Source organism: Mustela putorius, unplaced genomic scaffold (assembly GCF_011764305.1).
Source record: "Mustela putorius furo isolate JIRA1106 unplaced genomic scaffold, ASM1176430v1.1 tig00003859_pilon_pilon_pilon, whole genome shotgun sequence".
Taxonomy (NCBI): Eukaryota; Metazoa; Chordata; class Mammalia; order Carnivora; family Mustelidae; genus Mustela; species Mustela putorius.
In genome coordinates, this window is record NW_025422011.1 from 2171824 (window position 1) to 2185499 (window position 13676).

At 54.1% G+C, this 13676-nt stretch overlaps 1 protein-coding gene across 7 annotated transcripts in view; it reads right to left on the reverse strand.

The window, feature by feature from the left end:
- The window catches only part of PRDM11 (PR/SET domain 11), an 83925-nt gene that overhangs the window by 11803 nt on the left and 58446 nt on the right, over positions 1-13676 (reverse strand). For 6 of the 7 annotated variants that reach the window (XM_045065982.1, XM_045065981.1, XM_045065985.1 and 3 more), the window contains one exon: positions 3007-3194. In XM_045065982.1, the coding sequence (XP_044921917.1) occupies positions 3007-3194 (188 nt within the window). Of the gene's footprint in view, positions 1-3006; positions 3195-9558; positions 10789-13676 lie in introns of those variants that run through there. The other variant, XM_045065987.1, reaches the window with a different exon arrangement.

The window sequence follows — 13676 nt, forward strand, 5'->3', positions numbered from 1 at the left end:
AGCAGCCCACAGGACTGGGAAATCACAAAGCCTTCCTAGATCAGGGCAGGGCCCTGGGAGATGACTCTCGGTAAGAACTTGTCCCAAATATACATTGCCATTAGGCTTCCGGAAGCGGGGTTTGCTAAAAAAACAAACAAAAAAAAACACCTCTGAATGAAGGGCAAGGGGTCTCTGTGAGTGATCCAGGTATTCCAGAAGACAGAGCCCTGGCTTCCCACAACTGGCGAGGGGGGCTGTGCCCTGGGCCCTGTAGGAAATCCGTGTTTCCTACAGGTAACAGCAAAAAGAGGCTACCTTATTCAGGACGCCCCTCTTCTGTCCTCACATGAACGCCTGAGGAGCAGCCTCATGTTCAAGGTCACTGGAAGTCAGGTGACTCTCATAGCCTACACTTCCATAACAGCCGAGGGGCAGAAAGCGTGAAGATGAACGCTTGTTTAAAAAAAAAAAAGAAGCCAGGTTGTATTACACATCAGATGTGACACTTGCCCATTTAGAATCTTTAAACATCAAGGGCCACCCTGTCACTTCTCACAGACCAGTCAGGCAGCAAAGAGCTGAGGATGTCAGGAGGTCAAGGCTACACATCAACAGGGAGTCCTCATGCCTCTCTGCTCAAAGACAAGGTCATTCAGATTTTCTAAAATGCATGGGAGACTTCTTGGGGGCTCAAGCCTTCCAGAAAAATCTAGGGGCTGAAAAAATCCTTCAAGCAGCATTGGAATTGATTTCAAAGCCTCCATAAAATATGGGGGAAAACACCACAAAGTGAATCAGTAACTCAAAATAGATCAAATAACATAAATTTTTTGAAAACACTATATCAGATGCGTCCTGTTCTGATAACCACAAAGGCATAATTTACACTGTCTTCAGGAAACAGTTCTGGGCTAGGAGTAATGTCCCTACTTAAGAAGGACTAATAATTCATGCTCTGGCCTTTCTCAGGGACCCAGCCTCCAATTACAAAGAAACCTCCTTCCATGCAAGACCTTCAGTGATTGAGGGTAGGAATCCCCTTTCCCGAGCAGGGCTGACACAACAGTCTAAGCTTCCACCAGCTAGCTATTCAGTCCGCCGAAACTACCGGCTACAGAGCCACCGCCGCATCCAAAGGCCACTGAGCTCATCACTGCTCCCAAGGGCTTTAGGACCAACACCCCCATACCCCCTCCCCTGCTCTGGCCCTGCCCCACACGGTGCCTTTCGGTGTCCTTCCTGTTTCCTACTGCTCAGCCTGGCCAGCCTCCTGTATCTTTGCAAGTCTTCATGGATCTCATTTCAAATCTCTCTGCCACGCTTCCTTTGAACCACTCCTGAAAGCTCACTCCCTTCTCTGAGCATTCCCCTTGGGTCTCAGAGCTCTCTCAGGACGACTGAAGCTTGAGGTACTTTGGAGAAGACACTGGGAGGGGGAAAGGACATTATAAATCCTGAAGAATTGAAGAAGATTACGGCCAAGGGATGAAACCTGTGTCCTCAGATATGACTTCTCTTGGTTTTCTTTTCTTCTGGTGATACGGTTCTCGTGGAGACTTCTTGATGTCTTCATTCATTTCTTTTTTTATCCATTCGACAAAGATTTATTGAGCTGCGACTAGGTACCAGACACGCTTACATAAGGCATCTTCAGAGGTCAAATGGAAACCGTGGCAATCTCATCATAGAAACGTGCCTTCCCGCGAGAAATCGGCCTATGCCCAACCCCCAGATCTGAAGAAGACAAGAAGTGGGTATGTCTACTGGGCCTTGTCACTGCCCATCCAATCACAGATACCTTTTACCAAGTCAGGCAGTAGCTGTGCATTCAATGTCCACAATATGCTTTATTCTGTTTTGTTTCTAAAAATAGCTTAATTGCAACGGGCCACCCCACTCCCTCTTCCTCGTCTCCACTCACACTCCACATGAAGATTTATTTCCAATAAGTAGGTTGCTCAGGAATGTGATATGGTCAGGCCTGGGGATAGCCCTGGTTCCTGGAACCACATGGACTCTGGGTATTTGAATGTGTATTTTTAGCGCAAGGAAGGTCCCTTGGAAAGAAGGAGCCAGAATCTGAGAGGCAAAGGGCTAGGGGCTGGGGCGTATTTTAAGCTACCTTCCAGTGACTCATTTAAATGGAGTCTGGATGGACATCTCACCCACCAAGCCATCACCCACACCTACAGTCTCCTTCCCACCTCCCTCCAGCCTTCTAATAGACACTGTTCATGCACAGCATGGGACTTGGCCTTCCAAGGAGACCAGGAGGTAGTAGGGAAGAAACTAGTTTGGTCAGAGAGGCCTATAACACTGTAAGTTAGAGGCTAGACCCTGCACTGAGACCGATGTGCATGAGAAACCCCGCACTGCTCTTCCCAGCCACGTGACCCCAGGGGGGGGGGGTCACCGTATTTATCTGGTGCTAGGTTTCTGCAGTTGTGAGATGGGGATCACAGTCCACAGGGGATCATTAGAATCAAGAACTCACAGTTGAGGGCTTACAGGGGTCAAGGTGGCCATTGCCCTCGATGTGTTCTGTGTGGTACCACCTACTTCTCCCGGCATGCTCACGAGGTAAGCACTCCTGTCCTGAGAAGCACGTGCACGCTACAGAAGAGCAGCTTCGTGCGTGGGACCCACTTAGTCAATGTTCGCTACTACCGAGCCAGTGGCACCTTCTAGCTCCTTTCCGTCCCTTTGACTTGGTCAAAGAGGATCAATTTTGATGAAACGTCCGTGCTTAGCTCTGGGGCCTCATCTCTTTGGATACTCTCAAACGTCTGTAACAGGGTTTCTGAGGGAGGACAGCACGCAGGAGTGCCTGGTGCCCTCCCCAGAGCTGTCACTCACACCCAGACCAGCTGCCCATCCCCCCACCCCACCCCCCGAAGTCCCTCTGGGTCTCCCCATTGCTGGTAGACTGCGTTTCCCATCGGTTTTCTTAGGAAGCACCCACAGAAGCTGGTTTCCCCTGTGTTGGGTGGCAGGCGTGACCCTCGCCTCGGGGTGGGCACTCACCTCTGGCCAGATTGCGGTGGATGGTTTCCTGGGACATGCTGTGTAGACGCCTCATGTAGTCCTCGCTGTACCAGACCCGGAGCCGTTCCCCAGGCCGGATGTCCCGGCACGCTCGGAAGTAGATGCGCTCGCTGTGCTGGAAGGCCAGCAGGTTCTGCTCCCTCTCCTCCCGGGAGATGACCACGTACCTGGGGGTGAGGGGGACAGGTGAGAACACACAGGCCACTCATCACTGAGTGCCTGCCGGAGCCAGGCACGGTGTCAGGCAGACATGGGAGGTCAGAGGTCCACCAGCATGTGGCATGTGCTGAAAAGTCCAGAGGAAGCTGCCTGTCCATGATTGGGACACCAGCTAGGGGCCCGTCCCTGGCCTCAACCTCACCTTTTTGTGTGACCTTGAGCAAGTCTTTGAGCCCCTGAGAATCTGTGTTTTCTGAGCCTAGAAATGACAGTTGCCCTGCCTACCTTCCAGATTCTGGTAAATATACAATTCAACACTGGTTACAAAAATGACAGCAAACCAGAAAGATCAGGTCATTTCTTCCTCACTAACTTTTAAGTGCAGGGATTCCCAGACACCCACAGGCCTCCGATGGTGGGGAGTGTGGGGTTCTCAGACTCTTTCCAGTATTTCACAAAGCCCAGCAGAAATAACTCATGTGACAAGGGTGCCCAAAAGGGCAAGTAATAAATGCGGAAGATTAATATCTTTAAAAAGTGGGTGTCCAATCCAGACAGAAGATGGAAGTAGATAAGTGACAAGAAAGGATTAGAAACCACTCACTAATCTAAGTTATTTTAAGGTAAGGAATCTAAGGCTCAGAGAAGGTAAGTGACTTGCCCAAGGCCACACAGCTAATAAATGGGAGGTGGAGCTTTGAGTCTATATTTTCCCCTGTAGAACTCACAGCTTCTCTGTGAGTCTGTGAAGCACCAACCCAGTGACACGCAGATAACATTGAAAGTTCCACCAAATCCTCAGTATCTCTCCGTTCCCCAGCTCTCCCTGAAATCACATTTCCAACACCCAACCTGCCTCCTCTAAAAGATGAGAGGACATAACACGTACAGAGAAGTGGAGGCATAGAGATCAAAAGAGGAAATGATTTGACGTCTTAAGGATCTAGGAAATTTGGAAAAATAAACCTTTTTCCCTTAGGTTATGGTTTGTCTCAAGGGACAGGGAAGAAATCAAAATCTGTCTGACTGGCCTAACCCAGAGAGCTGTCTGTAGAACAGTCTAGGGTAGGGAGTAATTCACAGAAAAAAATCCACAGGGGTCATGAACAAATGAACAATGGAAAATATTCAGCATCACTGATAAGAAACACAAAGTAGCAACTTGTCTCATTGGCACAGATTTCTCTCCTTTTTTTTTTTTTTTTTTTAACAATAAGATCCATATTGGCTAGAAAAGCATTTCCCATCCTAATGGTAGAGAATAAATTGGCCCGGCCCTTTGGGACACAAATTTGGTAATACGGACTCGAACAAGTATTCATGGACCCACCTTCCTAGCAGCACGATTCACAATAGTTGGGCGGTAGAAGCAACCCGTGCGTCCACTAGTGGATAAATGGATAAATAGAATGTGGGGTACGCACATGCTGCGCACTACTGGGCTTGAAAAAGGAAGGAAATTCTGATATATGCTAGCACATGAATGAACCTTGAAGATACATACTAAGTGAAATAAGCAGGTCACAAAAGGACAAATACCGTAAGATTCCATTTATATAAGGTACTTAGTTGGAATAGAAGAGCTAAATTCAGGGAGATAGAAAGTACAAGAGTGGTGAGCGGGGTGGGGCAGAGGTGGGGTGCAGGGGTGGGGCGCGGGGTGGCGGAGGCTGGGGAATGGGGAGTTAGGGTTTAATGGGTATCCTGTCTCAGTTGGACAAGACGAAAAGAGCTCTGGAGAGGGATGGTCGTGATGGGTGCCCAGTGTAAATGAAATGAATGCCACCGAACTGTACACCTGAAAAAAAAAGAGTGGTTAAAATGGTCAATTTTATGGTATGTACGTTTTGTCACAATTTTTGCAAAATTTAAAAAGGGACCATGAGATGTAGACCAAGTAGACAAACTGTGCTGCCTGTGCCACTGTTTACAATCGTGCAAAAGCAAAGACATTGAAACCTCTAATCCTGGAGAAACGGTTCAGTAAACCATGGTATATCCATACGATGGAATGTTGTTACTCATCTAAAGAAAATGTTTGCAAAGGATTTTTCACGACGTGGAAAAACGGTCCTGATAGAACGCAGGGTGACATCAGTAGGACCGGAAACTGTTTATTTTATGGTTCCAATCATGCTTTCAAAACACGCCTCGGGAAGCTACTTGAAAGAAATACACCGCTGTTTTACCAGTGATTGATTACCCATTACCGGGGGATCTGCTTTATCAGTTTTTTCTCTGTATTTTCCAAGTTTTCCTTGTTAAGCAATTACTACAGTTACCCCGACAGGCACCCCCTAAAAAACAGACATGCACAAACGCCAATTCCTGTCCTGGCGGCCAGCCGCATTGCCAATCTACATTGCCCCGTGTTGTCGGGGACAGTCCCCTATGGACTCTGTTCTACTCGACCCTGGAGGAGGCCATGACCTTACAAGGGGACAACTAGAGCTCAGGGACCAATCCCCCTAGCAACCGGCTGCAGCACGGGTCCCCGGGTTGTGGGAGTAAGGCCAAGGATGGCAGGAGGGCGAACGTGAGTTTTTGGCTGCTTCACCCCTGTTGAGAGAAGAAGCAGCCTCCACCCTGCCAGGGGGCGGTCACGCTTGCAGGATTTTTGGAGTTTAGATCCCCAGAACTTGCTTGGGTCCAGGAACTTAGCCTCAACGCGTCTGCGCTTGTCAGCATCAGACATGAGCACTGGTCTCCCTGAGCTGTGACGATAATACTGTGATATCCACGACGCCCAGTCATGCCGCTAAGGATGAACTTGGGGAAAGGGAAAGAGGAGGACCCCTGGCCTAAAGAAGCCTTTCCGAACGAATACTTCTGAGTCATAACTCTCTAGCACAGGGGTCTGCTTTCCTGCAGAACTGAGATTTCTTCTGAATGTGCAAAATATTTTCCAGTCCCCAATTTAGTGAAAGCTTGGGGTTTGACATCCACAATTAATCACCCTTGTGGTTAGCACAGAACTGGGGTAGATCCAAAGTTTCCTACTCCTGGATTCAGAAGGCAAACCATTCATTCATCTTCCCTCACAAGAATTAGTTGGACCACAAAGCACAAGGAAAGAGACACTCTTCTCTTTTTTGCAGGGTATTTAAGCAATCGTCGAGCTCTAAAACCTAGAATTATTTTCTTTGGCATTCAACTTTAGGAGAAAAAGAGATGAGGAGCACATAACTCTCAGGCATTTCTTCAAAAGAACAACTTCTAGACTAGGTCCGAAGCTTTAGAAAGATTCAGGTCAATTTCCCTTTCTATGCCTGGTGGTTTCCTGCCCGATAAGAATCAAGGTTTAGAAGAGAACTCCAAGTATTTGTAGTCTTTGTAATGATCCCATCTTCCAAGACAGATCAGAATTTGTTCAGTATCTGGTTGTATTTGGTTGTTCTGAAACTTGGCCCTTGAAATATGACATATATGGCAACTCCCAGCAAAGTGTTAACAGCCCGTCCCCTCAAGATGGTAAATGGAGTCAAGCTGAGTCCCAACACAAATGGCTTCTAATTAGATCTCCCTCTTACCAATATATTGCAACACCCAATGGTTTGATCTACTCCCAGAATCCTCCTATCCCCATATGACAATCCCTTTATGAAGAGCACGCCTGTCTTATTCCGAGAGCCCTTCCTGGAAGATAAGGCTTCTGGAGAGTGAAAATCTCCAATCTGCTGTTTCCGGGTCACTACTTTGTTGGAGAAAAGGCACAGAGTATGTCAGAAGGAGGCAGAAAATGGCTAACACAGGCCACTCTACAAATGCTACGGCTCATCTGATGGCTTTTCAAGTCAGACCCACAAAGCTGATGCCCTTTGAAGCAATGAAGGGGATGGGGGAGGGGGCGTGTTTTCTGGACTGAACGTTTCATGATGAGAATGGATTGTTTTTATTCTGAACTCCTTGCGGACTTTGGGTACTGGATAGATAAGCACTAAGACAACACTTTTTATACATCACCCACTGAGTCTTATCAAATGCACCATATTTTCTAGCTGGGTCAGGAAATGACTATCAGTTCCAACAGAAGAGAGAAAATAACCCATGGGGCAGCCATTTTGTTGGAGTGGGGGCACATAAAGGCCAGGCTCAGACGGTCCTGCTCAGTGGGTATGTCTCTGACAGAAAGGAAATTACACCAGCCACGGAGCCAGAAATGGGAAGGAGGGACCAAGAAGGGGCTGGGCTCTGTTTTCTCACACATGTTTAGGTCTCTGAGCAGGGTGGGTCTTTGGGTCAGATGGGCACCCAGCCTCCGCCAGAACATCACACAGCCCGCTCTCAAAGCGGCTGGAGGCATCAGGCCCTTAGGTTGGACTTCCCTATCTTACGCTGAAATTGGCTGCCCACTCACTTCCAACCACTGGCCCCAGTTTCGCAGTCCTGTTTTGATGAGCTAGACCCACAGTCCCCACTAAAGCCAACAAAAAGGAAAGAAAGAAACTTCATCTCAAGTTCACAGGCTCTTCATCGCTCTGCCCCCTTTGCTTCCAACTTTCTCCCTTCCCTCCCCAGGAACAGAGGGAGGGGCCTGTCAGTTCCTGCTCAGCTCTTGGATGGGGCTGGAGAAGATCCCAGCTTCCCAGTATCTTTGCCTGTGGCAGGAATGGGATTACGTTTGATTTCCACGGCCCTGCAGAAGAGGATGAGCTGGATTCCAGGAGGTCAAAGGGGAACTGGAAACTTCTAGAGAGGGGCTAGATCCCTGGTCGGGAGTTGGGGATTTCCTGCTTGGGAGGACCTCTCTGTGTGACTAGGAGGAAGCCTGGGCAACACCCGGGTTAGGAGGTCCCTTCTCTTCTGAGGAGGCTCCCAAAGGGACCTGGAGGAACTGCTCTGGCTACTTTGAAAGCCTCAGCTTTCGGTGGGCGGGGTCCTGCCTTGTGACAGATACCAGGATCAGTGGGGAGACGCCCCCCCCCCCAAAGTTCATGCCTTAGGCTGGTCCCTGAAGTACACTGGCAAATGGATAGCCCCTGATCCTTCTAGAGTCTCCTGTCAGAAATGGTGACTTTTGTTTTTCTAGGACCCATAACTGTTTTTAAGGAGCAGAAGGTAAAAGTCACTTAGTCACGCACGCTCTGCTTGTGCTGTGCAGACTTCAAGCATGGCTGAACGGTTTCCTATGTGGCTGCTTCGCCTCACTCAGCTCCCCAGTTCCGTTCCTGTCCTCACAGGGCTAGCTAGCACGGCGCCCGACGCAGGCCATCTGAGTCCTTTCGGAACCAGGAAATGCCGGTAGCGCTGGAGCCCCTCTGGCTGGCATGCTTTCCCTCGGTCACCTAACCCCTGCTCTGCGGGCCTTGAGGTTTTCACAGGAAGCGAAGAAAGAGAATATACACCAAAGAAAGATCCTGGAGACTGGGTGCGTTCCAAGTGTGAGATCAATTTCTTTTTATTGCCATCTTAACAAAAAGACTTGGGAAGGCAATCTTAGATTCCAGCATTGGAGGGCAGGGGATGCCAGGCAAGGATCAAGCCACTGGGCTGTCGGACAGGGGGCTGTTCGGTCTGGGGTAGCAGGAGCCCCCAAAGAACCACAGAGTGGGGAGATAGAGCTGAGGACACAGGGACATTGCCGGTGTCCCTCATGCTCTCAACATGGGACAAAGCATGGTCTGGCTTTAGAAGCAGCGCTCCAGGGACAGCCACAGCAGGCACTGGAGAGAGCAGTCCTCCCACCCCCACCATGGCTCTAGGGGGCGGACGTGGGAGAGGGTGGGGGGGCGGGCAGGGGGAGAGCTTCCGCTGGGGTCAGCCTCGGGCCAGGGAGCAAAGAGGACACAGAGCTGAGCTACACGTGGGGGAGAGCTAAGCTGGCAAGTGCCACCCCCCCCCCCCCCCCCCCCCGACTCGAGGAACCTGGCTGTCTGTCCACACTCCACAATGAAACATGAAGCTAGACACGTGGGTAGCTAATGCATATGCAGCCCAAGCAAGCGGAGGAGAGGCATGCTGGAGCTTGGATGGGACAGGAGCCCTGCTGGGTTCTTCTAGAAGCCACAGGAGGAGTCACCCTGTGGGTGCCAAGGCTCGGGCCCTGCCTCTCCCCAGCACCCCGGCCTTAGTGCCAGGGTGGTGTCAGGGACTCACTTCCTAAATGCTGTTGTTGCCTCCTAGGGGCACCCCAGGAGAGCGGAGGCAAGGAGCACCACCGCCTCCCAACTCCAGATCTGGCCTCTGACCAGGGGAGCCGGGCGAATCCACAGACCCGGCTTCCGGGCCCGCCTGCTCCCCACCCCGCCGCCCCACACCTGGCCTAACTGTTGCGTCATCTGTCATCTATGAAATGCAGGTGATGCTGGTCTTGACGGTGCCGGAAACACCCGGCTCGGCTGCCTCTCCAGCTGTCCTGAGGACCCACTGAGATCACATATCTGCAAATGCAGGGAAAGTGGAAGGTGCCCTGAGAACACCAGGGCATCTTCTCCTTCCTCCGACGCCATCCCATTCGTCTCCCCACTCCACAAAAGGCAAGCGCAGCAGCTGAGCACACGCACCGCAAGGGCAAGCGCAAGGCCAAGGCAGGGACACCCTTGGGCGCGCTCGGAGCCCCAGGGAAGGAGAGCACGGGCCCCTCGTGGCAGGGGCTCCGCTCCCCCTGCCCATCCTCAAGCTTCACCCCCTTGGGAAGCAGCAGGATCTGGCCGTGGGGGGCGGCTGTGGCAGCCCTGAGGTTGGCAAGCAGGATTCCCCATTCAGACACTGCCTGCTCCTGCTGCCTGCGTCCCCACGAGGCCCACCGCTGCGGTGCAGACCCGGGGAGGCCACCTCTCCTGCACGAGCAAGCGCCCGCAGGCAGCTTCGTCCACATCTTCAGCCTCAACCAAAGACGAGGGTGCGGGGCCGGAGCAGACTCTGTGGGAGCCCAGGGCCGCTGAGCTGCACGTGGGGAGGAGATGGCGGGCTCCCCGGTATCCTACAGGTGCCATCAGTCCCGGACACAAGACGAGCTCCTGTGTCGAGCTGGGCCCCCATCCTCCGTCTCTCTTCCTCCTCCTGTGGACGGGCTGAGCTAGCAATTGTGCTTTCTCTTCCGAGACCTGGTAGTCCGTGCCGGGGCTGGGGCTGGGGCTGGGGCCGGGGCCGGGGCCGCCTGCGGGGGCTCTGCCGGCGGGGCCTCAGCCCGACTGGTCGAGCCTGTGGGCGCTACCCCATTGGGCCCCTGCTGAGACGCCCGAACACCGTCTCGGATCTCTGTCAGCGTCTGGCACATCTGACCGACGCGGCTGGTCAGCTCCGCCATGGTCTGGCCGATGGCGTGCATGCTGTTTGCCATGTCCCGGTGCACGGTCACCAGCTCCTGGCAGATCTGCTGGAGGGCCTCGGTCTGCTGGACGTGGGTGTGGAGGAGCTGCCAGTCAAGGCTTGTGCTAGGCGGGCTGAGGTGTGGCCGAGGGGTCCTGCAGGCGGCCTGGGCCTGGGGTGAGGGCCGAGGCAGGGCCTCCGGCTTGGGACCCACCATCTCAGACTGGTCCGAGGAGGAGGAGGAGCGGAGCAGGGTGGGCCTGGCCAGGCGGGCCTCTTCCTCCACGGACCGCTGCAGGGACGCCCGCAGAGGCTGCCTCGAGGGCCCGGGGGCTTCCTCATCTTCATCATCTTGGGGGACAGAAACAGAGAAGGGCAGATGATTAAAACAGAAAGACAGGGGGCAGCCGTGGGCTTGGGCCTACCCCCAGGTCACTCTCTGGTCCCCCTGCCCCACCAGCCCTGAGGCTCACTCAGCACCGCCCACCCCCAGAGAAGCACTTGCTCCCCAAATCCCTGAGGCGTGGGAGCCAGGCGCCCCCGGGGAGAAGGGCAGGCACGAGGACTGCCCAGGTCTCCCTTCCTCTTGCCGGAGCGGCACCACTCTGGCGCGATAGCCCACGTCAGGGCTGTCTTGGGGAGCCCAGGTCGACCCTGTGGCTCCCTTCATCTGTCTGGGACTCAGTTTCGGCAGAGCAAAGCTGATACCTGCTCTGTCCACCTAACCAACCACCTGCCCACCTAGCAGGGTTGCCAGGGAAACTAAACAAGAGAGCAGCCAGGAGGGAGCTTCACAAAAGCCTCAGGAGCCACACCCGCCCAAAGGCTCCAGCCTCCCTGCGCGCGGTGGACTTGCTTGCGCCCCCTTGTGGCCTAGAAGGAATCTGCAGCTCTAAGTGGTCACAGGGGGCCAATGCACAGGGTGGCGTGGGAGGGAGCTGACTGGGGGGTGTCTAGCAGGGGAGCCATCCTGGTGGCCAGCCCTGATGTCCCCCTCGACCCGCCCCCCTGGTGGGCCACCCGGAAGTGTCTGACAGCTTGCAGGCGCCCTCACACAGACGACTCCTTGCAGCCAGTCACAGGGAGAGGGGCCCAGCCCCCACACACTCAGGCCTCGGCTCTCTTGGGAGCCGGATCAGGAGCGGGTTCCCATGGCAGGAATAAAAAATATACGGGTTCTCTGGGCATCCCAGGGGGGCTAAATGCAGAACCACCCTCAGGTGAGGTGACGGGGAGGACAGACAGACTCATGCTGACCCTAGCCACACGCATGCCTCCACGGGGTCCAGGGCCTCCCTCAGGCGGGCTCGGGAGGAGCCCAATTACTCATACCGTACCCGGTGGGACAGCTGCCATCCTCCCCACCCCGGGGATCCCAGGACACCCATTCTGGCGTGGCAGGGCTGGAAGGAGAGGGTGGGGCTGAGGTGACGGTGCTCTCTCCTTCCAGGGCCTCCTTCCACAGAGCCTCTGGCCTCGTGCTGTAGCAGCTGGTCCACTGACTGGGAAAGGGGGACTGGCCAAGCCTGCGGGGGAGGGGTCCCACGCCCCCTGCCCAGGCCAGGTCACATTTGGTAACCTCATTACCTTCTGTGTTAGGGAGATGGAGGAGAGAGCAGGGCAGGATGGAGGGCATAGACTTCACTGACTCGTAGGCCCCCTTCTTTTTCTTGTAACTGGGCGGAATCACCGCACAATTTAGCAAAACACAGATTCACGGGGAGCTGGCAGACCCGGGCTTGAGTTCTGGTTCAGAATCTAGCTCGGGGGCTGCCTCATCTCTGGAGCTCAGCTGCCTTGTCTACATAGCAAGGAAGTCAGACGGGACGGTCTCTGTTCCTTTCTGAGTCCCAAAGAACTGACCCCGAATGGCCACCTGTCACAAGCGCTAGCCAAACAGGAAACTAGCACAATCCCAATCCCGACAACGGCATGGGGCCTTGGAAGGGAAGCAGGGTCTTTGTGAATCACCCTCCCCAGGCTGGCCAGCCGCTGACTTCCCTGGAGTCCTCCTGCCCTGCTCCCTTTCTCAGAGGCCGGGCTCCCATTGGCCGGTGGGCTGAGGGTGGGGGGCGGGTGTGTGCAGAAGCCAGAACTGAAGGGGGTGCGGCCCCAGCACAGAAGGGTCTTGACTGCTCCCCCGTCCCATCAGGGGAGCCTCAGCTCGAACTACAGCCCCAACTAGAGCCTGCTGGGCCTGGAGATTCCAGTCAAGCCTGAGGCATCCAAGTCCATCCTGGTACACAGGAAGCCCAGGAGAACGGGGCAGAAGAGAGGTGGAGGGGGACGTGGGGGCAGGAGGGACAGGGAGCAGATCTGGTGAGACAGGCAGACCTGAGAGTGCCTTAGTGGGGAAGAGAGGCAGAGGACCACGAGGAGTGGGAGTGGGTAGCCGCAGCAAAAGAACGCAGAAGTCAAGACATTAGGAAAAGAGAGAGAAAAGACTGATTCCCCCCCACCCCACCCCCTGCACCCTGTCCTGGGCCCTGAAGACTTGGCTGGCTTCCTCCTGCGCCCCCTCCCCCGCGCCTGCTACACTGGGTTTCCCTGGCTCCTCTCAGTCCTGGAACGTGCCAAGCGCCTTCCTGATGCGGGGCCTCTGTACATGCAGTTCTCGGCCTGGAGGCTCCCTGCTCCCCTCCCGGAGCCCCACGCTGCCGCTGCCGAGGCCAGTTAACTCTTACTCACCCTGTGCCTCCCAGTTCCCAGGCTGCTCCTGGGAGCCCTCCCCTACCCCCCAGGGAGAGTCAGATCCAGGGTCCCTGGCCATCAGACAGGGCAGCGAGGGAACCGGTGGGGCCAAATGCAAAATGTGAATGCAGGGCCCCTTGTTTAGAAATGACTATGAACTTCAGGAAGGCAAGAGCAGCCCAGTAAAGTCAGCACCGTGACCTTGTGCGCACAGAGCCCAAGGGACACCGAGCAGGTGGTCTAGGGCGTGCGCCTGGGAAGTCAGCCTGGCTCTCAGGACTTCCTGCGTCTTCCTAACGGCTGTCCTTGTACAATGACTTAAAGCTCGTGTATTCCCACGAGTCTAGGGACGACCCAAGGGCAGGGGTGCTGTAGGTTTTATATACAACTCTGTCTTCCCAGCTCCCGGCACAGCTCCTGGCACAGAGTTCAGGAAATATTCTAGAATGAATGAACGGAAAGGGGCGGAGAAGACCAAGCAGGAGAAGGAGGGAAGGGTACGCGGGAAGACTGGATGAGACGGGGAGGGACAGAAGAGAGGAGAGGGC